Source organism: Asterias amurensis, chromosome 1, assembly GCF_032118995.1.
Source record: "Asterias amurensis chromosome 1, ASM3211899v1".
Lineage (NCBI taxonomy): Eukaryota > Metazoa > Echinodermata > Asteroidea > Forcipulatida > Asteriidae > Asterias > Asterias amurensis.
This window is the reverse complement of record NC_092648.1, coordinates 28,331,841-28,358,539: the sequence shown is the minus strand read 5'-3', so window position 1 is coordinate 28,358,539 and position 26,699 is coordinate 28,331,841. Positions and strand designations below refer to the sequence as shown.

Sequence of the window (26,699 nt, the reverse complement as noted above, 5' to 3'; positions counted from 1 at the left end):
GTGAGACGATTTACTTTGATAATAAATAAGATATACATCCGCCAACTTGACCTCAAAATATAGGTCATGCCGCTCAATAATGTACGTTCTGTTTCTGTTCTTATAGATAATTCATTTGTTTTTGATAGAGGCTAAAAGATAATGTTTCTTCGATTTATTAAATATTATTTATCATCCGTTCTTCAACTTAACGGGGGACCAAATCGTATTTGACATTGTATTCATCCGCGGCACTCGACCGGTGTATGTAAAGTTGCGGTAGATATAAGTAAATAAATAAATAAATACATAATGATTTATACATGACGTCACCTTCAAGCGCACTTATGGGTTTGGTCTAGTACCTTGTCTCGTCCACCAAATGTTGGGGGTGCAATCGAGCAACCAGTTCACTGAGATTGCAGTTGCTGAGATCATCGCCAAAGCTTTACGGGAAAGCGGATTAACAACGCGTGGTTAATTTCCAGTTATTCACTTTACACATAGCTTGAACAAAATCAATCAAAGCAACAAAATAATTAGTTCGCAACAACACAACTTGGGTTTGCAAAATATATATACACAGGGGGTATAGTGCCTTACGTGCACTGGGGGGGGGGACATTTTTTTTTAAACTAGACCCAGTATATTCAGGGAGGGGGGGGGGGGGCTGTTAAAAAAAAAGTTGACATTGATTGCGTTTATGCAAAGGATGTCAAAATCAGTACATAGCCCCAGATGGGTCTGGGCCGATGTACACTAATGAGTCCCGATAAAGAAGAAAAAACGGGTTGGGTTGGGGACACCACGATCTTTCAAATCTCATCATCAATCTCTCAAATCTTGCTGTTTATCACAAATCATTCCAGCAATGTTGTAAGATTTAAGTTTTTGAAACTAATGATAAAACTGTTGGGTGAAGGGGGGGGGGGGGGGTGCACAAGTATTGGCGGGTGAAAAAAAATGTGGGATGTTCATCTGCCATCTGACTGAACGCGAAGCGCTTTACTTTATTTATTTACTTGTCACTTTTTCGGTTATGCTGGTAGAGTAGTAACTGAATTTGAGCATTTGAATACAATCGTCATGCAATGAGTCGATACCAAATTTTGCAGCTGCGTTTTTTGTTTGTTTTTTTTGGGGGGGAGGGGGTTACATAATATAATATGAGTAAAAGGCTTACCAAAGGGGCAACTATAGCAATCGAAATAACTTAACATAGATATTGATTGAAATCAGAATCACTATAAAGTTAGCCAGCTCCCCCATTCGAAAAAAAAGTACCACTAGACTACAGATATACTTCCCCTATAGTTCTGTAAGAAATTATGCGTAGCGCCCGCTACGACAATATCACAATACTCTTTCATAAAACGTTTCAATTGTTTTGTTATTAATATTTTTCCTTGGCAAATAAATACTAATTGAAGAGTAGAGTGTATTTGCGACAACTGAAATCGACAAAGTCAATGTAATTGTTTACAAAACAAACAACAGAAAAAGAAGAAACTGCCAATGGACACCAAACCGACCGATAGAGAGACTAGCTTACCACTATTTGTTTAGCGCCCTCTATACGACGATTTGAAAGAAAAAACATTATTGCACTTTGAAATGGTCGTCTGTGCTGGACGGATTTGTTCATCAGGTGAGATATTTTATCATTCATCTGGTGTGTCGTGTTGCACAACCTGATGTTTTTCTCTTCTGTGGTGGTAATTGAAGAATAATATCTTGTTCAGTGTATTTATGTGGTTACATTATAATAATGTATATTAATTTAAGCGTAATTAACAGAGATGATAATTGATGATGACACAAAAATAGTGTGTAATGTAAAAATGGATACACCCGCTATTTTAGTATAAACACTGTCCAAACATGGACGTCGTGTGACTTCCTTACACTTACAGTAACACTCTCCCACGACGACCTTTTCAAACGTTAAAACATTTTAACATGGAGTCCCCCCCCCCTCCAAGAAAAGAAATAGGTTCAAATTTGACTTTTTGTCACTAGTCACTCACTGCTCTCTCCAGCATTGTCCAGTCTCAGCTCCTCCCCCTATTTATTAGAATTAGATTAGAATCTTTTCTTAACGACCTAATCTATCTTTCTTAGCAGTAATTCTACCTCCATGATCTTAGGATTATACCATAGAGTAAGGACTACTTAACTATAGTTGCGATAACGTATGGAATCTTATTCTTACAATACATTGCATACAATAACTTATTCTCAATTTGTCACCATTCATTATGATCCAATATTGTCATTCGGCTTTGTTGACTTTGCGAAAAAGAAGCCGAACCCAAATTTGACGCTACTGACGGCCAAGGCTGTTCCCACTACACTAATAAATTACATTCGCGTTCCAACATGCCCAATAATAATAATATGGCAATGTATGTTTGGGTGGCATGGTTGCTTGTGTTGTGCGTAAAGCGCTCACCTCTGAAGGTGACACCGGTTCGATTCCAGGCCAGGGACATTTATGTGAGTTGAGATGGGCGTTGATTCTCTTCTGTGCCACGAGGGTTTTCCAAACTATCCGGTTTTCCTCCCTCTCGATCTTGGCTGTGCTCCGTGGTCAGTTGATGTGGCTGGCAGCTGAAGGCGCCCTTGCATGCCTGCTTCTCAAACACGTTGTAGCCGCGTCCTTCGCAATTCAGCTCTAGCTGCGAGTAAGGATGATTAGCCCCCAAATTATTTATTTATTTATTTTATGTCGGTGCACGACGAAAGAAGATTCTTGGTGAATAATCCAAGCAATATCATTTACCAGCAACCATTGAAGCAAAACGGGTTAATACTTTACTACTTAATAATAACAAAACCTGGCATGTAAAGTTCCCAAAGAGACATTGGGGTAGACCTACTTTTATATTTCTCAGATGGTGCGTATGTTATTGTAATGTGGTGTTGTTGTCCAGTGTGTAATCCTGGAACTCTGTGTATGAGGTTTGTTCCTCCTCTGTTCACGATGGAGACGACAGCAGAACGAACCCCAAAGTCTTACTTCTAGATTACCTGGGGCCGATTTCACAAAGAGCTACAATTTTTCTTAAATTCAAATCAATCGCAGTTGCTAAGAAAAGTATGATGTCACAATACAAATCACTATGGTGATACTGACAACTCATCTTAAGATGAATCTTAAGGTTTGTGAAATCGAGCCCAGGTGTCGCTACATCCTAGGTAGAATCCTAACCACGTTTCAGGTCATGTTGCCCTGTTGGGTTGATCACATCAGTGGAGGCAAATAAAGCACCAAACTAACTATCATGGTGGATGTTAATTTTACACCGTACGCGGAGGTAAGGAATGTACTTTGGATCCTTGCACCCATGTGTATTAAGAACTGTTTACTCTCCCAAGTTCTGTGAAAACTAGGTTATAATGTATAATGTACAAATACATAATAACTTTATCTGTTACTCTTTTTATTTATGATGGTGGTTATCCACTGTTCGATATAGTAAAAACAAAAGACTGGCAAACAACTGGGTGGGATTCAAACCCACAATCTTGGCATCTGCTAGAGCAGATCTACATTGTCTTACCACTAGACCACAGAGCTAGCTAGTAGTAGAGGCAGTACAATTCATGGTGGTTTGTCATGATAGTGTATTAGAATTTATGTTTTTTAAAAACCTTTATTATTTTGTTCACTATCAGCGCTGGACTGTTGACACTAGAATCAAAATGCATACATGGTCCTATCCATCAACTAGAATGAAAGATGGGGACTATCATATGATAGCCTGCTAACATTTGGTTGAAGATTGTCAGAAGTATCAGCAGAAACATTAGTAAAATCTTAATGACCAGTGTATACCATTTACCAATTGAATTTAAAATCAATAAGTAAATAAAAGGGTAGCGACGAGTTCCTTAATGGCCGCTTAAAACAGGCAGGGTCTGTGCTGTGAGATAAAGGCCCGAGCCAAAGGCGAGGGTATTTATCGCATAGCAACGATCCTGCAAGGTTTTAAACTGACGTTTAAGAACGAGTCACTACCCTTTTATTCCCATTCATAAATATTAAATAACCTTTTATTAAAAAACAGTAAAAAAATATATTATAGACACTTTGACATTGATGGCAATTTTTTTTCAAAAACTTTGTGAAGAATCTGTTTGATGCGCGTGGGTTGTGTGCGCACTTAGAAAATTGATTACGCGCATGCACTTAAAAATAGATTGCGCGCTGTTGGTAATAGCTATGAATTGTGCGTTCCGCATGATAATATTGACGTACGCGGGCGCCCGACAGACTTGCGGAAGCAAGCCAGTTATAAACAGCTCCAGCTGGTCATTATGAACCGTTTAAACACCCCTAAGTGACACGCTCTCCACCAATAGGAGTAGCGAAACACTCTCTGAGGAAAACCTTCCATCTGTAACATGAAGTGCATTTCCAATCCATAACATGCACTGCTGTTATAGTTTTTGTTATGGTAAATTTGAGCAAAAGGTCATAATTGAATTGACAATTGATTTGCTTCCAAAGCATGGTACATAAGCTTGGGCGATATCGATTTATTTTATTCACGATATATCGCCGACAATATATCCCGATATTCGATATAATCGCGATTAATTAAATTTGACATCATCAGTCTTCAAACTCCCAGTGAAGGTTGTAGAAGAGACAGTCATAGCATAAGAGAGGTGTTCTAATGACCTATTCTTCTGGTTTTACTCCAAACCTATGGGGTGCAAGATGTCTCGGCTAGGAAATACATCGCGATGTTGCAATACTTCCTCGATATCGCGATATATCGCGATATATTGATATTTCGATTAAAACCAAATCGATCCGATATCGAAATCGTTTCCAAATTAGTATCGCGATATTCGATAATATCGTGGTATCGCCCAAGCTTAATGGTATACATACATAGTAGGCTTATACGTGTACAAGATGTACAAGATGCACGCAAATAACCTAAAGATACACAAGATGTACACTTGTTCTCACCATAGTTTGTCATGTGCACAATTGCTGCTCTACATACAAAGTATTTTGTAAGTGTATGATGTACAAATGCTGGTACGCTTACTTACAAGGCAAGTTCCATGATCAATGTTTCATAATGTGCCCTACTTAATAGTAATTGTAGGGGTTGTTTTTGCTACATGAATTTACATCTACTGTATGGGACATTTTCATTGGGCTTGTATTGGGCAATGTTGAACAACCAGTGGTCGAGTGATGTACACTTTTCATATTGTACCTTTGACCTTCTGCTTAGTGTTTTCAATGTACATGTATGCATAGTGATAATTTTCAAACATGAATACCAGCTACCTCCTAAATTATACATTTTCAATCCCGAAGCAGTGTTTGTGTGTGCAGCACATAGCTTGGTCTTGGATCAAGAAGATCATTACATTACACAGTTCACTTTTCCCATTTGCAAACAATGCTATCTGGAGTCTTACCCAATTGTAATGCATGGCTATTGTTGTACATGGTGACGGATTATGGCTATCTGAAAAAAACAAATGACCCCTCGCTTTTAAAAATTATAATCAAAAATAAATATTCTTTATTCCGATGCAAATTTAATAAACCATAAACAAATTACATTATCGCCTGAAATGATTAAATACTTGCTTTTTATTACTATGTGTTAGGGCCTACATAATATAACTTGGTTTAGTGTACTGACTCCATCTTGATTGTCTGTACTCATTTTGATGTTTAATGGACCATTGTGTTGGCTTTAGATGAACTAATTGTGACCTTCACACTGCCACTGTCTACATGTAGGTCATATTGACCAGTGGACTTCAGGCTTGTTCTCATACTGTAGTACAGCTGCTGGTAATACTACATGCAATTTGTAAACCAACCGGGGCCAACCATTCATATTCAGAATAATCAATGGGGTTACATTTTGAAATGGATACAATAATTGCTGTTCAATAACATACCATTTACTGAAGCAAGCCTTCAAAGCTGCTATACTTCTAATATAAAAGTAAATTACTATTGCCATTAATTTTTAGGAGTGGATACAAAAAATGTACCTTTTCAAGTTCCTTTTAAGAGTTTCCAATGGAAGTGCCCTTTGTAAAATGAAAATGGCCTTGCCCTCTGAAAGATAAAAATCCCACCAAATTGGAACAAGTACATGTACAAAAGGATAACATGTAAATGCAACGTTTTTTTAATGTTTTGGTAATTAACCCTTACTTAGCAATCACATTTTTTCAGTATAGAAAATAATTAAGTGACATACCGACGAATAATTCCATAGCAATTTTGCATAATAGAGTTAAACTTTTAAACATGTTTTGTGCATACTGCAAGCCATTATTCAGCAGAAAACTTTTTTTTAATTCGATGGCTAACAATTTTGTGTAACATTTTGCTATGTTACATTATGGTTAAACTGCATACTGCAAATGACAACCCATGTACATGTATGTGGAGCACATAGCAATTACACTCACATAATGTCATCTCTCAGATGACTTGTTTCTTCAAGAATGTCGTCACTAATTAGAACATCAAGAATTTACATACACTGTAAAGCTCTGGCATTTAGTTTTAACTAACAAGCAATCACTTTATCAATTACATCACAACCCAGTAATGACTGAACAATAAATGATACATGTTGTACACATCATCCAATTGACATCCCTGAGGGTCATGGTGCCTGGGGAGGGATTAATGTCACATTAAGACTGAGTTCAAGTTCAACTCAGACCACCATTAGCATTCCAAGCATTTTCAACAAAGTTAATTGAATAAAATATTTAAGTAACACCAACAGTATTTTTAGGAAGTCTGTGTGTCTGAGTACTATAGAGTGGATTGTGCTATTTTTATGAGGACGGGTGTTGTAATTACTCCCCTGCACTAAAATGCTTAATCAGGCGTTGTGACAATCTGCGAGGAACACCTCTTGTTTAATTTCTTTTTTTTTCACCTTAATATAACATTATTATTCTTGTTAGTCAGCCTTAACTTGATCCTGCTTTAAAAGCTAAACATATCGCTTTTTAACAATTTTCTACTCAGCAGAAATGAGCAGGAAACCAGTTGCAAATTGTACATTATGACATGATAGTTTGGCTGGTTAACTTTTTCTGGTAAGCAAAATGTTATTGTGCTTACCTACTTTTAAAAGCAGATGAAATTAGGTCCTGTTAACTGTAGTGTTGGTGCTGATACATTTACGGTGATAATATGACAATGGTAAAAAGAAAAGCCTATCATAACAAAAAATCAATTTGATAAAACATCGCTTGTCGAATTTATCAGTCAGTTACCTTCACAACAGTTCATGTTAAAAGCTGTTCAACTCTTATGACAATAATGATTGTGGATTTTTCTTTGTGTACTTTATATATTGCCAAATTACCAACTTCCTCAAAGTGTTACAGCTTAAGGCACTTTGTTATTTAGCAGGTCAAATTCTAAGTCAAATTCTAAGTCAAATTCTAAGTCAAACATAGCCCTTAAATGTTTCCAGGACTAGCTCAGGGCAGGAATTACTTGTGACTTGCCTTGGAAACAAAATTCTTTTTGTTTGACATGACTTGACTAGGGTAGACTTTAAGATTTTTCAACAGAAGTCCCTTTAGCTAAATGAAGATGGCCTCTCATTTCAAAGATACAATTCCTGGACAGTCCCATCTGCATGTATTATGTGTGTAATGTTCATCATGTGCACAGAGACTCAGAGAGACTTGTATTTGGTGACTAGAAAAGTGGCACATTGAACATTCTGAGACTCCCTGAGGCACTTTGGTAATGGTACGGGGCAAGTAGTGTCTGGCTGTTGCTCAATGCTCATGCTACATACAGAAACAGAAAAACATGTTCTGAATTGCACATATACAGTACATATACATTGCAAGATGCTGAGTCCTGCCTGTACGTGTACATGTAGTGGTGTAATATGTTTAGTGCATACTTGCATCTATCTTATGAGGAGACCCAGAACTATGTCTGTACATTTACACGCGAATGCATACAAATGTTGCAATGGGTGGACGCTACCAGACTACAGCATTGCAAACCGTTGCATGAATTTTTGTAATTTCTGCATACTGTGCATATTATCCATCTGGGGCTATTAATCAAATAATGTCCATGTGTGAGAGATAGAAAAATTAATACAGACCCTGGATCCCAGGGGTTATAAATACATGTGGACTAACCATTGCTTGGTTGATCCCTTCAGGGATAGAGAGTTTGTCCCTGATCTTAAGATGTTTTACAGGGATGGAGGATTTGCAAATAAGCTGCCAAGCTACAATTGTTGCTTTATAATCTAAGAGTTTCCTTTGGGTAAGGCTTTGGTGTACTTGAATTAATCATAGTTTGCTGTCCTGACTGAATCACTGTGTGGAGAAATTTCCGATTTTTTATTTGAATCCAGACTTGTTTTTGTAAGCCTGGTGATAGAAAGATGTCTTTGATTTTCTTTAGATGAAGAAATCATGTTTTTGGGGTATTTATAGGCATACTTCTGTAGCTGTGACAATACTTAGTTCGCAAAAGCTTTTAAGTTAGACCATGGGATGGGTATTGAAAAGGGGCCTATTTTGGGGGTTTCGTGGTCCCCATCTCCTGACCGCATGAAATTTGACGCACAAGGGTTTTCAATGGTACTGAATCCGAATTTGGTTGTTGCTAAGCTCTAAAACTGCACAGTTCGTGAACAGACCAATGTTTGGGTAATTTTAGGTCAAAAACAGTATTTTTTGATAACGTCTGTATACACTGGGACTATTTACCAATCGTTCACGGCAGTGCACGAACCTTTTCCAAGTGTTTAACATGAACGATGTAAAATTTCCCCTTTTCTGTCCGATTAACATGCAAAGGCCTACAACAAAAACCCATGATTTGTATTGATTGAACATCAAGTACAATGCCATTTGTTTTTTGTTGCTACGACGTGCGTGTGTTAAATTTTTATCATCACGCGCGCGGCCGAGTTAGATGTGGGACGCAGACGCACTATTTTGTTCGTATTCAACTCGCGCTTGTGTGATAACTTATAATGTTGTCGAACGAGCCTGTGAATCGGCATCCTTTTATTCAGGGGTTTGAAGAAATACTCTGTATGTTATAATGGTACAGTGTAGGAACGAAACACGATAATGCCTCGAATGACGTCACCCACATCGCAGGCTTCCGAGGATTTTTAGATCACTACTTGTCTCCGTTATTGTTTCTTTTCGTGATTCGGTGCATGATTTTCGCCAAGCAACAGCAAGTAATGGATTTTTTATTTTTTTATTTCATACCTACATACAAAAATTGCGTGGTCCAAAAGTGGGGGCTACGGTTTTGAACAATTCTAGCGATCATCCCATGGTCTAAGTGATTTATTTTTGAATAACTGAGTGGGGTTATAGGCTACTAAAATGCTATCATACCTAGTAGAATTTTGAGACCTTTTTCTCAGCATAGGGCCTACTCTTGCTCAATGTATTTAAAGCAATCTAAAACCCATTGAAATAAATTGGTGTAAACAAATGCAATTATTCTCAACATTTGATGCAATTTTCAGATGTTAGTGATTTAGTCCTACTCCACATGTTTAAAATATTATGCATAATTCACATACGTACCATGTGTACACAGTATGCATTTTGTATCAGATACAGTTAACTGCATTTACTGCAAAGCCTTCAACACTTCTTTTTCTTGTCTATATAGCATTAGTCTAAGGTAGGGTCATCTTGGTCGGGAACTACTCCAAAAACTGAATGACCATCAAAATTTACTTGGTGAAAATCACCGCAGCTGTTGATAGGATTCCCTTTCAAAAAATATATTTTAATCAAAAATATTTTAATCAAAAATATATACTTTGTACCCCAAAATTTATGAATCAGAGAATTTCTTTGATATCTGAGGATTGGCATCTGATCACGACCAACACGTATGCATGGTGGTGATGATGACAACAATTATTATTGTTTATTTTCTGGTAATGAAATCAAGTGGCCTTTATCACTGTATGGCACACCTGAGGAAACCTGTAAACAAGAGCACTGGCTATGTGAGTCAGAAACACGGTTAATCCGTCCTCTTTCAAGTGTTATGGTTTGTTTTATGTGCAGTACACAGGACCTACAGCTTAATGTCCCACCTGAAGGACAAACCGATTATGGTAGAAGCATCTTGCTCAAGGAAACAAGTGTCACAACTGTGACTCAAAACCACACTTTGTTGACCAAAAATATCGGAGGTTAAAGGCCCCAGATGATATGCCTACATTGTAATTTGATTATTATTCTTTGTATTATTTAGTTTTAAACCATGCCTCCTATACCGGACCAGTTTGGTGAGCCGCTACAGATAGTGTCCAACTCCGAAGACCAAGGATTTGAACTGAAAGAAGATGTCCTGGAACAAGTACTACTAGACAAGAGAGTCCGGGATAAGAAAGTATGTGTGCTGTCGGTGGCAGGAGCCTTCCGCAAGGGGAAGTCCTTCCTGCTGGATTTCTTGCTCAGATATCTAGTGAAGCAGGTAAGAAATGAGATGAGAGACAACATTTCTTAAAGTGAAGGTGGTATATAATGTTTGGTAATCTATCTTAATGGCAATTAATAGCATTAAAACCTTTGGTAGGAAGCCCAAACCAGAGAAGCGTTTGATAGCATAAAGAATTTTGAGAAACACTTCTAAGTAATGTTGTAATGTAAAAAAATGACAGTTTTTATGTCCACAAATTTGAATCTGAGAAACGTGACTTGGAACGGAACTTAAATGCCTTGTCTTAATGACTCAGTATTAAACTCGAACACCATGAGTTGAATTATTTCATGTCGGGCAGGAAGGTAGATTTGGCAGATTTGAGTTATGGCAACATTTGTAGCTCGGCAGACAAGTGTTCACATCAAACAAGAAGACACCCATGCACCCAATGCTAGATTGGAATTTATGGTACTTTGTGGCAATCTTTGGAACTAGTGTCAGCTGTACCAACAGACGAAACCTATGCTACTAGGAGGGTTTTTAAAGGAGCATTTGAATTGTGCATTCCCCTTGCAAGTCCTTTACAGTCTACAGAAATATTTTGTAGGGGCACCAAGGTTAAGACCGGAAGACTATTAGAAACAGAGGTCATGCCCTCATCAGTGGCCTTGCTGTAATTCCGGGCCAGAATATTATGTTTTGTGATTTGGTGCGGACAATAAAACATTCTCATTCTAATTGCTCATTTGTTGATAGGGAGCATCTGACTGGCTAGGACGGGATGATGAGCCACTGAAAGGGTTTTCATGGCGCGGTGGATCAGAGAGGGAAACTACAGGGATATGGATATGGAGTAAAGTCTTCTTGTGTCCTGGACCAGACGGAGAAGAGGTAATTAGGGTTGCTACATTTTTGAACATTTATATGATTCAAATTTCTGTTGTTCATCTCATAAAACTGAAACAATCTGAGAAGTTGGTCATGATCATTTTCAATGCCAAGTTCGTACATGTATGATCTCTTTAGTATCTGGAAAGGGCCTTTATTAGTTCAGTTCAGTTCAGTACAACAATTATTTCCAATTCCTCAATATAAATACAATGTTTATAAAGTGTTACACAAAATGTAGGAAATTGGGGGCAACAACCAAGTAAGCACAGCTTGTGTTAGGGAGTGTTCATACAACGAAAAGATCCAATACATACAAGAGATCCAATACATGGATGATCTATTCTATGTATCTCAGAAAGTGTTATCAGTCAAACATGTACGTGTACGACTCATAATAAACATGATATCACATACGGGCATTATCACTCAAGAAACATCATTGACTTTTGTACCATCAACATACATTTTATTTGGTGAGAGAGACTTTTTCTTATAATATACAATTTTGAAGAAAAAAAATCAAAATACTGGGCATTTTAGGTTTGAATTCAAAAAAGAAAGCTCGCACTGATATAGTTGATGCAAATCTGTTAACATCTTTTTTGGTTTGAATGTTTTTGTTGGTTGGTTTGTTCCCCATCAAGGGAACTCGGCAAACTCCCACAAGGGATATAAACACCAAGCTGGCAACAGCCAATCTCTCTCTCACAAACATTGGTTTAACGTCTATGATTATGAATTACACAAATCAAGAAACTGTGATTCATTAACTAGACGACTATATTTGTTCTAGTCATTGTGAAATCAGCGGTTAGCTGGGGGATTCCAAACCAAAACCTTGTGATTGCAAGTCCTGCAGTCTAACCACTTTGTGTTATAAATCAACTCAATTCAAATCATAAACTTCTCATATTTTTGTTTTGACATTTGGTTGCTGTTGGCTTTAATTTTTGATGTGTATTTTTGACTCATTAGATTGCGGTACTCCTGATGGACACCCAGGGAGCATTTGACAGTGAATCCACCGTCAAAGACTGTGCTACTGTCTTTGCACTTAGCACCATGACTAGCTCTGTTCAGGTATGCTTGACAAAACAATAAAAATACATAATGTTGAAGTAGGCCGTGATGAGAAATTTGGGCCTTTATCTGAATTCAGACTGGTCAGCCTGGTGAAGAAATCTGCCGTTATTTTGTCCCAGCGTATGAAGAAATCCTTCTCTCTGAGCTACTTCTCAAGTGCGGAGGACACTGTTCCTAAAAGCTCTGAAATCTAAACCAAAGGGGCTACCAAAGGTTGGAAATGCCATCCTTTCAACATACCTCTCTAAGATTTGGATCCAAGTTTCAGTGTTGTTTGTCAGACTCTCACTTGGGAGTAAGCGAAGTTTCATCCTGTTAGATCAAACTGACTCCCTTTCACATTAACTCTGATGTTTGTTGTCTTCAGGTATACAACCTCACCCAGAACATCCAGGAAGATGATCTTCATCATCTGCAACTCTTCACTGAGTATGGACGCTTAGCTATGGAAGACAGCAGCAACAAACCATTCCAGGTATACAAACTTTATGCGAATGTTCTGCTATACCTTCATTTGAGACCAGATAACTTGGCGTATCAAAATGCTATCACTATCAGTGTACTCTCCTGCACTTTCCTGGCTTTTTCAACAAACGACACAAAGGACTGTCAGTGTCACTCCACAGGCTCTTTCTACAGAACACCACAAAGGACTGTCGGTGTCACTCCTGCCCAACCAGCTCTTTCCATAAAACACCACAAAAGACTGTGGAGACCAAGTCCACAGTGCACAAGCCATAGCCATGGGGTTCCCACATAGTACTAGCTGCACAAACAGAAGACGCATGTACCCATTGCTAGCCTAGAATTCTTTGTGTGCCGATCATGGGCATTGAGACATGCATATTGACTTTTACGTCACACTCTTGACTTGTGTGGCCGAGTTAAGCTTCCATTAATATAATGTTTTGGGGGTTTTTTTAACTGTAAATTTCAGCTTTTAGCTTCTTTTTTGCCATGAATAAACCATGATCAATATAATTCATGTACTGCTATTTTCCTATAGTCGTTGATGTTTCTGGTAAGGGATTGGAGCTACCCTTATGAATATGACTACGGAGCCGAAGGAGGAAATCTAGTCTTGGAAAAGAGAATTAAGGTAAATCACTTTAAAGGTATCCCACATGATTGGTTAATATTTAAAAACATCATTGTATTGTTTTAGTCTGAAAGCTTACTGAGTATGAAGTTCATATTCAAGAAACTTGTATCTGGAAACCTAAACATGCATCTGGTTTTTAGCAGATTTGAGTGAATGTTAAAGGAACATTACAGAGTTGGTTTTGCTAACAAAACAGTTGCTGTCAGTGTAGGCTTTTTATGTAATCCATCATATCCCTAAACTGACTAACCTGTAGAAGTTTGAGATCGATCGGCCATCTGGGTCACCAGAAAATAATCAAAAACCGCTTACAAATTTTGCATGACATTGATGCAAACAAAAAAATGAATTAGACGCTCACTGATAAACTCCAAATGCAAAGTTAAATTATTTATTTCTCATAAAATACGACATTTCAGGCAGAAATATTTCAAGGGATGTTTTCTATCAACATTAAATCGTGAAAATGAAAGTTTGATGTAATCTGTGATCTTCACGATTTTGTTTTCTTACCAATTCTGTAACGATCCTTTTGGTAAGATTTGAAACTTAGCATGATGGAAATACGATATAGTAAGGTTTGCGGCAACACCATGTAATGATAATCTTTAAATGAGTTGGTTTGGTTCTGAAAAGACTCATTGGTTTCAACTCTGGAATAAATGTTGTTAACCTTTCTGTATCAACTCTCCAATGAATTATCTCTCTAATTCTTAAAGCAAACGGGAAGCAAACACGAAGAACTCCGCCAAGTTCGTCGTCACATCCACGCTTGCTTTGAGAAGATCAGCTGTTTCCTGATGCCCCACCCTGGTATGGCCGTTGCACGCAATAGAGAATTTGATGGCCGATTGTCAGGTGAGACTTACTATAGTGAGAAAAATATGAATAAGATGTGGATCAGTTTGGGGTAATAATTCCAACTCTGTGTTTGTCCTTTGGATTGGGCGCAAAGCCCTTAAGGTCTTGTATGTTTAATATGTTTAGAGCACAGATTAGACAGCGCATTTATCAGTGTCTCGGGCATGGTCGGCAGCAGCTTTCACTGCGTCAGCTTGCACTCAAAAGCCTCACAAGTAGCTATATAAATAGATTTGATTCAAGATAGTTTATTAGGCCAATCCCATCACTTGCAAAGTCAATTATTATGACATGTATGAAATACAAAATCAAATACAAGAATTCAAATCAATATGAAGCCTTGAAATGCCTGTAGATAAAGCGCTGTGTCACAGGCCAGGAGTTACACGAAAAAAAATAAGAAGAAAAAAATGGTTTATTTATTTTAAAATGTCATCGCAGCATACCGCTGAATTGCGACATAATTTACAATCGTTAAAAATATTACAATAATTATTAAAAAGCTTTACAATAGAAAATACGCAGTGAGCATTTGATTAAAAAAAATCCCCAAAAAGCAATGGAAAAAGCAATGTTGTGATCAATAACATGGACAGCTTTGGAGAAATCAGTTAGTACAAGAGTACTGATGTTGCCAGGTTTCTCAGCTTTCGACACCAATTGGTGGTAGACATCAATTAGGCAATGTGTGGTTGACATACCCTTACGGTTACCATACTGTCTGTCATCAACATGAGGTTGGATTGATTTTAGCACATGTTTGGCTACACGACCTTCAGCACTTTTTACTAAGTTTTTTGCTAAAGCCATGGCCTCTGTTGCCTTTGTCTTGGCCTTAGTACCCTATCAAATGTTTCTATTTATAAGTCTTAAAATGAAAGTGCCCTTTGTAACATGAAAATGGCCCTGCCTCTAAGACATATTACGCCTGATATATAAACTGATGATTGTCTGGTTTGGGTTCCTTAGCTGTGCCATCAGGAAAATCGAAAAACACAGAACAAAGTCCTGGGTGTACCTGGTACTTTCCTCTGTTTTAGGCAAAATGCAGTGACATGTCTGGGTAAAGGATGGATATCAAATTTATTGCAGAGATACTTAGGTTTTTGTTTCTATCATTTTATTTGTGACAGCAATTGATAGCGAATTCAAAGAACAGTTGACTAAACTAGCGCCTATGCTACTCTCTGACGAAGGACTCCTAATGAAGAAAATCAACGGAACTAAAGTGACATGTCGAGCCCTCTTAGAATACTTCAAGGTAAGGTCATCAGAAAAGCATTGGATGTAAACAAATGAGGGAGCTGTTCATGGTAGTAGTACCAGCCATGGAGACCATGCCTAGTTCCGTTTATACCCACTGATGTTACACACAGATTATTCAATTCTATGTTCAGTTCAACATGACATTTATTTCACATGACATCCTCAATGACAGCTTATGCAATTTGTATGATGGAGATTTAAACAGTAGTTTTCAGCAGAAATAAATGTGACAGGTTTACAGTATTAGTATGCAAGTTTAAAATTCAACACGTGTGTTTCTCTCTTTCAGAGCCAAGCAACCTTGAAACCCTTGTTTGGGGATTATATTTCTATTACTATTGGCAAAAACAAAGCTTAAAGTGAAGTCCCATTCATTCTGTAATGTTTCTTTCACTCTGCAGGCATATATGAAGATATACCAAGGGAATGAGTTACCGGAACCTAAAACGATGCTACAGGTTTGTCTTACCAAATGCTTGACCTTTAAGCAACTTTACAGCCCTTTGGTTGTCTGGAATTGTCTTTATTCCAGCACTAAATTTCCTTTAAAGGAATCCTAAAACATGCCCCTTTTTGCCATGTCGTGGCCGAGCGGTTAAGAGCACTGGACTCAAGCTCTGGTGTTTCCAATCAGTAGAGTGTGGGTTTGAGTCCTGGCCATGGCATGTGTGTTCTTGAGCATGATGCTTTACCATAATTGTTTTGTCCTGGATTAGACATTAGGCCATAGATCTCATATACTGGATTTGATAGTGCACATAAAAGAACCCAGAACACTTATCGTGGAAGAGTTGGGAGTCAACCCTCTCCTGGTTTACACAGCAAGACCTCATGCACTCACATTAGTACTCAATGGAATGTCAATTTAAAAAACTAGTTAGAAGACACAGCCACCAAACCCCAATCCCCTAATAAAATGATCACTTAGAAAGAGTTCATGTAATCGGACCTTCTCATTAAAAATCAATCCTGCCTTAATCGCTCCACAACAGTGAGGCCTGTGGTATAACGCTAAGATTGCTCTCATTTCCCTCCGCAAGAAGGAAATCCCTGCAACTGACCCCCTGGCTCCAACTGCCTACACAGAATCATTAAGTTGACATTTGTTTAATGTTGTTTTTACAGGCTACAGCAGAGGCCAACAATCTAGCAGCAGTGGCCAGCGCCAAAGACAAATTCGTCAAAGATATCGAAGAGGTGAGACAAATATAATAGATTTTAATTTAGCATCGGGGATAAAGAATTTAAATGTTTTTGTACCCTTACGCCGATGAGCATTAAAGCCAGTGGACACTTTCGGTAAACAGTGTTGTCTAAGGCCTTTACTTCATGTATCACAACTTATATATAAAATAACAAACCTTTGATAATTTAGGCTCAATCGATCAATGGAGTCGGGAGAAAATAGCGGAAAACCCACCCTTTTTTTGCACGTTTCGCTGTATCATGACATGTGTTTACTATAAATCTGTAATTCTCGATGTCGAGAATTGATAATTGTTTTAATGTTTTCTCTAAAAGTAAAGCATTTCATGGAATAATATTTCAAGAGAAGTCTTTTACCGTTCATTACCTTCTGTTAACCCTGTAAGTTATTTTTTGTCTGTTCCGAAAGTATATAATGGCTTTAAGTACAGCATACTCAGTACTTTCCAAGATCCTGTTTGTCCTTAGTATGGGTTAGTGTGCTTCTTAAAATATGATTGAAAGGTAGTTTATTAAACTCTAAGTCAACATTGGAACATGATGATACAGAGTAAGTCATTACTGTTTAACTAAAAACACAAGACCACTTGACTTGTCCGATCATAAATATAATGGCCTGACACCTGGCATTGGGGGCCTGTGGTCCAGTGTTAAATTCAAGCCCTGTGGTCTCTCTTTCATCGTCAAAATGACCCCACTGAAAAACCTTGTTTGGGATTCTATTAGACCTGAATATGACTTAATTTCAGAGGGAAATGTTTTGCAGACAAAATGGTTCTCCTGTGGCTGGTGCTCTGTTTCATTTAAAGCAAGAGTCTGTAGTTCTCACCCAAACTGTGTGCTTACCGAGTGGGTCTTGATAAACAACGGCCAGTATCTGCCCTCCTCTGTTTACTGGCATGAAATAAAATGATACCTTTCCTACTTCAGTCTGTTTTACAATTTGTTTTGCCCTTTGAAAAATCTGAATTTTGTTAATTAAATAGCCTGAGATTTCTATTAAAGCCTAAACCATTGGCGTACATGTGGTCAGTCCTTATACTCAATAAAATAAAATATACATACTTTTTTTGAAAGACCAAATATCATGACTGTGTTTATCAAACAGGGAATCAAGGGTAATATTAACCATGTAGGAATTGTTACCTTTTTACAATCAAATGAGGACCACCAGTTCTTTTTGGTTGGATTATTAATAATACAGTTATCACTTTTGTAAGTTATCTGTATCTGTGCTTAAGAAACTTGACTGTTGCTTGAACTCAACAGGTTTGCGGCGGTGATAAGCCATACCTGAGTCCTGAGGAGTTAGAGAAGCACCATGACCGCATAAAGGCCAGCGCCGTGGAGCTATTCAAAGAGACACGCAAAATGGGCGGCGACGAGTTCAGCGAGCCCTACTGCGAACGCCTCATTGCCGACCTAGACGAAACCTACGAACAATACATGAAGCATAACGACAGTAAAAACCTGTTCAATGTAGCCCGTACACCCATCACGTTTGTGGTGACCATGATAATAATGTACATTCTCTCAGGGGTATTTGGACTGGTTGGACTCTATTCCATGGCCAATTTTGCCAACATGTTACTGGGTCTAGCGCTGGTGCTCCTGACGACTTGGGCCTACATCCGATACAGCGGCAAGTACAGTAATGTTGGAGTGTACATTGACACCCTAGCAGAGTTCATATGGGTCCAGGTAGGTATTGTAGCTAGATATTTGATATACAAGCCTTTGTTTTCCGTAGACTGATCGAATAACCCCTCTGTTGCTGTGATTTTAACAATGTTTTTTTTTGTATTTAAATGTCTTTTTAAGCACAAGGTAATTTCTATTGTATACTTAAACATGAAAAGCAATAAACCAAATCAATCACTCAATCAATGACGTGGTCATAATGTAAAACAGGCCATTTGCGCGTCTAACCGCATACATCAATGAAGCTTACAATATTCCAGGTTTGATTATAGATAAAGATAAAAATACCCATGGGTTTGATTTCTATGGCACACAAAGACGCCATGTTGTAGCACAGGTTTTTGAATGGTAACATCATTATTCGATAAAGTCTATTGGCAAGTCAGCACTTAGAAACCTGGTATTAACCGCTATATAAATGCATGTTATCATTATTAAGTCGATATGTCACCTGTGTGCTCATCCACTGTTCACACAAGGCTTTCGCTTTCTTGATGGCATATATTTGTGTGTTGTTTTATCAAAGTATTGAGACTCTGCAAGACCTTTTAAAAAATTCTGCAATACATTAGTGGAAGGCAAGTTCCAAAACTAGTTTTTGCGAACATTACCTCTCAAAGCTCATTGGAGCCAGATTGTGTGAAGTTGGCATGGCCTTATGTCAGTCACACTTGCCAACAGGATATACTGGCTCTTAATTGAGACCTTGTTTTATTGTACACATTCCATATCTCTAATGGTCGTACAGAACCTTTTGGTCATTTTGTTACAACCGTAATTTTGAGAGACAGTGCGAGTGGCACCATGCCGTGACACCATGAAGTAATTTCTCTGTGAATTGTTATGGTGTTGAAACGAATCGGTTGTTAAAAAGAGGTTAAAAAAAGATTTTAAAAAAGCAACCCTTTTTGTGTTTTAAGTGTGGACAGTTTTAGAAAGCTGGAACATTTAAGAAATCATTTATGTAGTCATAGATTGGTAAAATATTCCCAAAAGAATAACCTTACAAACTTATTTGGTGGGAAGCTCCGCAGCTGTTGATAGTATACCCCTTTGTAGTAATACGTCTTAGACAATTGTTCACCCCCAAAAACATTTGAATCTTAGAAATGACTCATGCATGAATCGTTTCTTAGATTTCTGAGGGTTGGTGTCCGCTCGCAAATGCTGCGGCCAGAGATGCAGTCAGTACCCACTGTCACCTCGCTGAATATGCATTGATTTGACATTCTTGGAAAAATACAGTGAATATGTTTTACTTGTTTTTCTCTAAAAGTAGACGCTGAATTCAGCTGAAACTTTCACTTCTGATCTTTATTTATTTTTTGTATATACTTTTATTGTGCCTATAAATAAACTTGTGTTTCTCTTGTTTGCAGATATTTGGGCCAGTCTACAAGAAGGCAATGAGTCAAAAGAAAAAGCAAGACAAGAAGAAGAAATAGTAGGAGACGTCGCTAAAGCGGTTTTGTATAATAGTCTTGCCTTGTGAAAATAATTGATTGGTTGTAGGACATACATTGACATCTTGTTCCTTTGTTTAAAAGCTCACAGACATTGGACATGCATGTAGATAATAAAAACAGTTTCTTGAAGTCCCCCCCCCCCCCCCCTCTGGTTCTACATTTGGTGACCCTTGAAATGAAACTGGGCTTCCACAAACACAGGCCGTATGATAAGAGATGTTAATAGAGGGTTTACATTGCCTCTAGTAAGCGGGCTTGGTGTTCTAGTTGTAAGACATCTGTTCTGGTATGTATGGCAAAGGTTGGGTGTTCAAATCTTTCACAAGTGATATTCCTGTGGATTGTTTTTACAGGACTCGGGTGAAAGTACTGAGTATACAGTGCTAACACACATTGGTGTATGGGATAAAACCAAATAACATCCAGTGTATTACTGAATATTGCAAACTTATCATAGTGTATGATAAGGTCGCTACACAAATACTAGTAGAAAATGTATACCCAAAACCTGTAATCACATACACAATGCTGGATAGATTTTGTTTACCAGAACAAAATTAGTCGAGACTTACTCATGGAAAAATATATAGTTGATTCTGATTGCTCATGTGATAGCTTATGACGGTCAACTACTTTTCTTCATTGAGGGTTGGAAAGCTTCAACATCTCATAGTAAAAACGATCCTAAATCAGTGCAATCAAGACCTGGTTTGAATCAAGCAACTTTAGCTATGTCTATTGGGCTACAGCCATAACAGTCATTTTCAGTGAGTCAATGTTAGCCACTGCCGAAGCCATTAATGCGGGCATGGGCTGAGATTGTAACACAGTAAACAAATCCAGTATAATTCATTTCCACTCCCTCTACGAATGCATTGAATTTGTCTGCTACTTCTAAAGGAAGAAAAATCCCTGCTAAGTCCTGATAGCTTATTTATTCAAGAGTTAAAGTAGAGAGCTTATAGTTGAGGAGACCAAAGGAACAAGGTGATTAATCTGTGTCCAAGAAAATGTGAGTCTGCCACTTAGTTTGATTGGAATCAGTTTGGATCGGTGAATCGTGTTTTGAGGGGAATAAATCGTATTTGAGAATATAATAGATACCGGGTACTGTTCAAAGAATGCCACGCCTTCTGTCTGTAGTACGCATTGGGAATGAATAACCACCTAAAGTGCTAAGATGGAAGGTAACAAAGGTACAAAAGATCTACAGAGTGCTTTTTAAAGGCAGGGTACACTTTTTGTAATTGTCAAAGACCAGCCGTAGATTTCACCAAACTCTTCCTAACTTAGGATTGATCTTAGGACTAAGGACAAGTTAAGTTCAGTTACCACAGACATTAGGACACATTGAACCCATCCTGAGTTAGGACGAGTTACTCGCCCTAACTCGAGATAGGATTAATCCTTGTGTTTTGTGAAATCGGCTGCAGTATCTTCACTTGGCGTGCCCCAACATTATGCATTATTTGACAAACCTGTGAAAATATGGTCATCGAAGAAAAGAAGATATATGATCTGAAAAGTTTGGAGTGTGCAGCTTAAATTGTTATGGTAACCAGTGATTATTTTTCTCCCAAAAGAAGTAATAATTTAACTGATTGTTCTTATAAATAATTACAACTTTGATACTCATTCAATTAAAGTAAAAATTGCGCTGGTGTTTTGCGCATTGAAAATGGTTTAAATTTCGCAATGTTATATTGGTTGATATGTTGAACTCTTAATTAATAAACCTTTTTTGTCATATTTCATGGTTTTCAATTAAATTTATCAATGTGGTCATCCACCATAGGTGATTTTTTCGATCTCAGAAACGTTAGTGAATTATATATCTTTCGTTTTAAACGTGTGTGGTATTGGAGAAATAATATTTAACAAATATCCTAAATTGAAAGGAAATAGTATACTATGTATGTACCACAGTGGAGTTATATGAAGAAAAGATATAAATATAAGCATACAAGTCTATTGACCTGTAAGGCAGTTCAGTAATGTAGCACACTGTTTCTGAAAGTTTATTTAATTCCATTTTATTCCCAAAACAAACTGATTTTCATCATGTTTTGTTATTTGTTTGGGATAAAAATGTGAAGTGTGTTTCTGTACTCCTGCGTTTCCAGATTCAGTGCAAGTATGACGACCGATAACCCTATATACTGTCCATGGTACTCTGTATGGGAAGCACTTTGTGCTTAACATTAATCAGTGTACGAGTAAAACTCAAACACCCGAGTATAGTTTTGATGGTATTCGTACTTGGTACTCGAGAAATAATAATGATAATATTGTTTTCTTATAAAACGCACGTATCTACCAACAAGGTACTCAAAGCGCTGAGTATTTACAAACTTTCAGAAAGATATTTTATTGAAGTGATGAATTCTGAGACCCAAATTATGTAGCATCTTATAAGGGTTTACAAGGTGCTGCTGCGCATTTAGCAGCCACAGCCAGGAACACCGGGGCGAACCCCTTCTCTTTTCGATAATGGCACTGGGTTCTTTTACATGCATTACACAACACATGGGATTAACGGCTTTACGTCCCATCCGAAGGACGAAGCAATGATGTCATTTTGATGACTTGGTACTCGAGTACTACCCAAGTGTTATTTTGATGGTACTCATACTTGGTACTCGAATACAAGTTGGAAATATAAGTACCTGGTACTCAGCTATTGGACCTGGTACTCGTATATATAAATACTTGGCACACTTTAAAGGTATTTGCATACTCAACGGACCAAGTACCTGTGCTCAAGTAGTACTTGCCCACCCTAGTACTCGCAGTACTTGATACTGGACTGAAAGGTACGTGACTACACTGATAACCATAAAGGCTGTTTCTTTACAAATATACAATATGTAGGACCTGCCGTTGATTTCACAAAGAGTTAGGACTCGTCTTATCTCGAGTAACTCGTCCTAACTTAGGAGTAATCTTTAGGTCTGCATGCTAGAGTGCAGGGTTTGGACTCGTCCTCAGTCCTAAGATTAATCTTAAGTTAGGAAGAGTTTTGTGAAATCGACAGCTGGACCTGTTAGTTTCACTCATGGTTATGTACTGCTGTGTGTGCCCCTTGTGAAGTAGAGTGTAATGCATCAAGGGTTTATTGAACATTTCCCTTAATTTATGCGTGGTTGCAGGCAATAGGAACCAAAGTTTTGTTCAATTGCAGTATTCTTTAGTATTGTAATGTTTAAGCAAGTAATTGCTGTGTAAATTGTAAACCTCATTCTTTGACAATTTTTACCAATTCTATAATTAAGCCAAAATACTAAATGCAAATGTGTATAGTTATTTGTAAAAAAAAACAAAAAAAACATGTTAAGACATCTGCATTACCTGGCAGAGGTACTTTTAACAGGCAGTTGTTTAACAGGCAGAATGTTTCATTTCCAATTGCGGAATCTTTTTTGATAATTATTCAGATATGTAAAGTTTCCATTTTGTACAGTGGATGTAATTTTCAGATCATGATGATCTTCCATAATCTATGTACCGCTGCCTTGTAACGGCACTGGACACTTATGGTAAAATACTCAAAATGATCGTTAGCATAAAATCTTACTTGGTTACGAGCAATGCAGAGCTGTTGATAAAACAGTGTGAGAAATGGCTCCCTCTGAAGTAACATTTTTTTTTTGAGAAAGAGGTAGTTTCTCACTAAAATATTAAAATACTTCAGGTGTCCTGTGCCTTAAATGCATTTGGTTGTGTTTTAAAACCTCACTGATTTAAAAGGTGTGTAGCAGCAAGAGAACTGTCATCAGTATTTTGATTGTTAGAATATATTCCCATCAAGGGAACTTGGCAAAGTCAAGGGAATATAAACGCCTAGATGGCAACAGCCAATCTCTTTCACGCAACCATTGGTTCCACATCTATGATTCTGAATTGCACAAATAAAAAAATTCTGATTCAGTAACTAGACGACAATACTTATTCTAGCCGTTGTGAAATCAGCGGTTAGCTTGGGGGATTCAAACCAACAACCTTGTAATTGCAAGTCCTGCAGGCCGACCACTCTGTTGTACTTTCTATTGATTCAAGAGATGATATGTATCGTGTGAGAAGCACTGTATAGCAGTTTCTCAATAGTAGCAGGTGTTGGATGTCTTTTTCACAGAGAGTAAAACATACCTCGTAGCAAACAAATTTGCCAGCGTGACAAATGTTGTACTTTATCTTGATTCAAAGAAATTATGTCATAACCACATGCAGCAGTTGCGTCACTGTAATGTGTGTATAGTGTACTTGTTTGACTCAAAGCGGGGTAAAAACATACCATGCAGGTAGAAAACAGCAGTTTTGCCAGAGCTCCCAAGCATTGTACTTTATCTTGATTCGACCAGAGGCTACAGTTTGGTCAATCTTACAAAATAACTTACTTGTTGTGAATAGAAGCTGTGGTACATTTATGTGACATCCAGAATGCAATTTGTATGAGGTAAGAGTATGATTTGATATGTTCTTATTTATTTAATGTTTTTACAGTCCAATAATTCATTGAAAGTTTATTTTAGTATGAATATTTAGTTTCAAGACACAAGCCTCTTGTGTTACTCCCAAACAAAAAATCATTTTGTTTTTATTCCGTTCAAAATTAGTTACTACTTTTTTTCTAATCTTAAAAGAGAAATCATTTTGCTTGTTCAAAAATTTAAACTTTCAACATAATATCGTATTATTGCAAATCTTTGTTTATTGATCAGCGCTATGTTGTTTGTTCATGATTTTGGTGTACAATTTATCGTAATGTATGTATAAATATGCATGTTTTTCGGTCATAAATTGAATCGAGTGGTTCTTTTCATTTTGAATGTTTAAGACTGATAACAGCTGTTGTCTGAGGGAGGTATTACTTTCAGTCAGTTTTTTCAAAGTATTTCGAAACAATGTAGAACTGTTATTTGGAGGTGTCACGAATTTAATTAAAAAGAAACGAAATTAATATCAAGGTGTTTGTTTCTGTAACAGCCCCCCCCCCACGCCCCGCCCCCAAAACTGCCCTATCTTATTTGCGTACAAGTCATCATAGAGGTCATTGTGTCACATTCGTGCAAGCCGCCCAGCGTTCTCGCTTTAAATCTTCAGGCAAAACACAGTGGCTACAAGTTGGACAGGGGCTTCTGCAAGGTTACATAAAAGTATAAAAACTTTCATCTTGAGAAGTGTAAAACAAGACCCCTGCCAACGATAAAAATGTACATATAAAAAGATATTGCACTCAAACGCTACTAAAATCACACAGCAGAAAACGTGTAATTAGCAAAAGCAAATCCAGTTCATGCAAAACAATACCCAACACGACTGGACTTTAAACCATATAAATTTAATTTAAAAGCAATTATTATGACAGAAATTTATATTTCAGAAATTACCTGTGATTGTAGGGGGTATATAAAAGTCAAATCAACTTTTCCTGCATAAAAAATCATCAAAGACAAACATTGTGGGCTTGTGGAACCAGTTTATGCGAACTTTCGAACAGGAAGTTTTCAACCTTGCTTTAGAAGAACAAAAATGTAAGACAAGCAAATTGTTCGTGTTATTAGAGAGGGCGGGCTAATACTGTTTATACGTCATGCTCCCCTTCTTGCACATACGATTTCACTACATTATAAGAGACCACGCGAACAAAACAGAAAAGATAACTCTGTAGGTCTCATAAAGACTGGAATTTTGTACAAAATAAAAGTCTATGATGGGAGGAAAAAGGAAGGAACAAAGATGTCTCCACAGAGATGCAAACAAAGAATGTGTGAACCCTCCTCAATAATATCATCTCTCAAGAATGCCAGAAAATCTCAGAACACAACGGGAATGTAATAGATGCTAAATTTGCATCGGGGATATAAAGCATATACCCCGTGATACACCGATGTGTGTTAGCACAGTATGGTTCTTTCCGGAGTCATGTGAAAAATAAATCACATTCAATTTTACTCGGGTGTAATATAATTCGAACCAACTACCATTACAATTCTAGCAGTGGGATTGGGTGGGGGGGGGGGGGGGGGGGGGGGCACGCCACATATCGGGCACCAAATGCAGTTTACTCCCGAATGGAGCCTATGACATCACAAGTTTACAAAAGAGCCAGCAGAGCCTGGACTACCTGTAGGTATGTTTTGTACACAGCTCAATGAAACAGAAATCTTACATTTTATGGAGATTGCACCTGGCTGATTTTGAGTCAAGTTTTGATTAAAGGGCACTACTCAAAACTTAATCAGCTGTTACGTTTTTGTCTATTTGGCTGTATGCCAAGAATGTACTTCTTCTAAGCGTTTTTATAACATCAAAACCACACTTCTAGTAGCAACATTTAGTTGTGATTAACAATTAAGAACATGGTCTTATTTCACAGATTTGCGGACAATGTTGCTTTACAACGATGTGCTGAGCAAACGTTGCATCGGGATACCAGTTACTTAGTTCATGCGGCATTGTAGTTTGGCTGTGGCCTTTAATTCTGAGAAGCATAACTTTGTTGTGAAAATGGTTCACAGTGTCTGCTGTTCTACACATGGCCCAAGTCACCTGCAGAGAATTTCGCTCCTCGTGTAGTTTTAAGAATTGAACTTCGCGCCCGGTCTATCTAAATGACAGAAACTGCATGCTCCTAAACAATAGTTTGACGTCCTGTTGCTTTTTTGTGTTGAATCCTTTTTGA

The 26,699-nt window shown here is 37.7% G+C and overlaps 1 protein-coding gene across 1 annotated transcript; it reads left to right on the top strand.

Moving 5' to 3' along the window:
* The first annotated feature begins 1,569 nt into the window (after positions 1-1,569).
* Positions 1,570-22,012, top strand: LOC139935531 (atlastin-1-like). Its single transcript, XM_071930118.1, has 12 exons — positions 1,570-1,627; positions 10,271-10,492; positions 11,198-11,332; positions 12,308-12,412; positions 12,783-12,890; positions 13,422-13,514; positions 14,237-14,375; positions 15,512-15,639; positions 16,046-16,102; positions 16,770-16,841; positions 18,120-18,551; positions 19,931-22,012. The coding sequence occupies exons 2-12, from the start codon at positions 10,280-10,282 to the stop codon at positions 19,994-19,996; spliced, it is 1,548 nt and encodes a 515-aa protein (XP_071786219.1). The 5' UTR covers positions 1,570-1,627; positions 10,271-10,279; the 3' UTR covers positions 19,997-22,012.
* Positions 22,013-26,699: the final 4,687 nt, after the last annotated feature.

Excerpts from the sequence above, each read along its gene's own strand:
- LOC139935531 (XM_071930118.1), top strand. The coding sequence starts at position 10,280 with ATGCCTCCTATACCGGACCAGTTTGGTGAGCCGCTACAGATAGTGTCC. Across the intron at positions 15,640-16,045 it reads CCCTCTTAGAATACTTCAAG|GCATATATGAAGATATACCA; the intron begins GTAAGGTCATCA and ends TTCACTCTGCAG. Across the intron at positions 16,842-18,119 it reads TCGTCAAAGATATCGAAGAG|GTTTGCGGCGGTGATAAGCC; the intron begins GTGAGACAAATA and ends TGAACTCAACAG.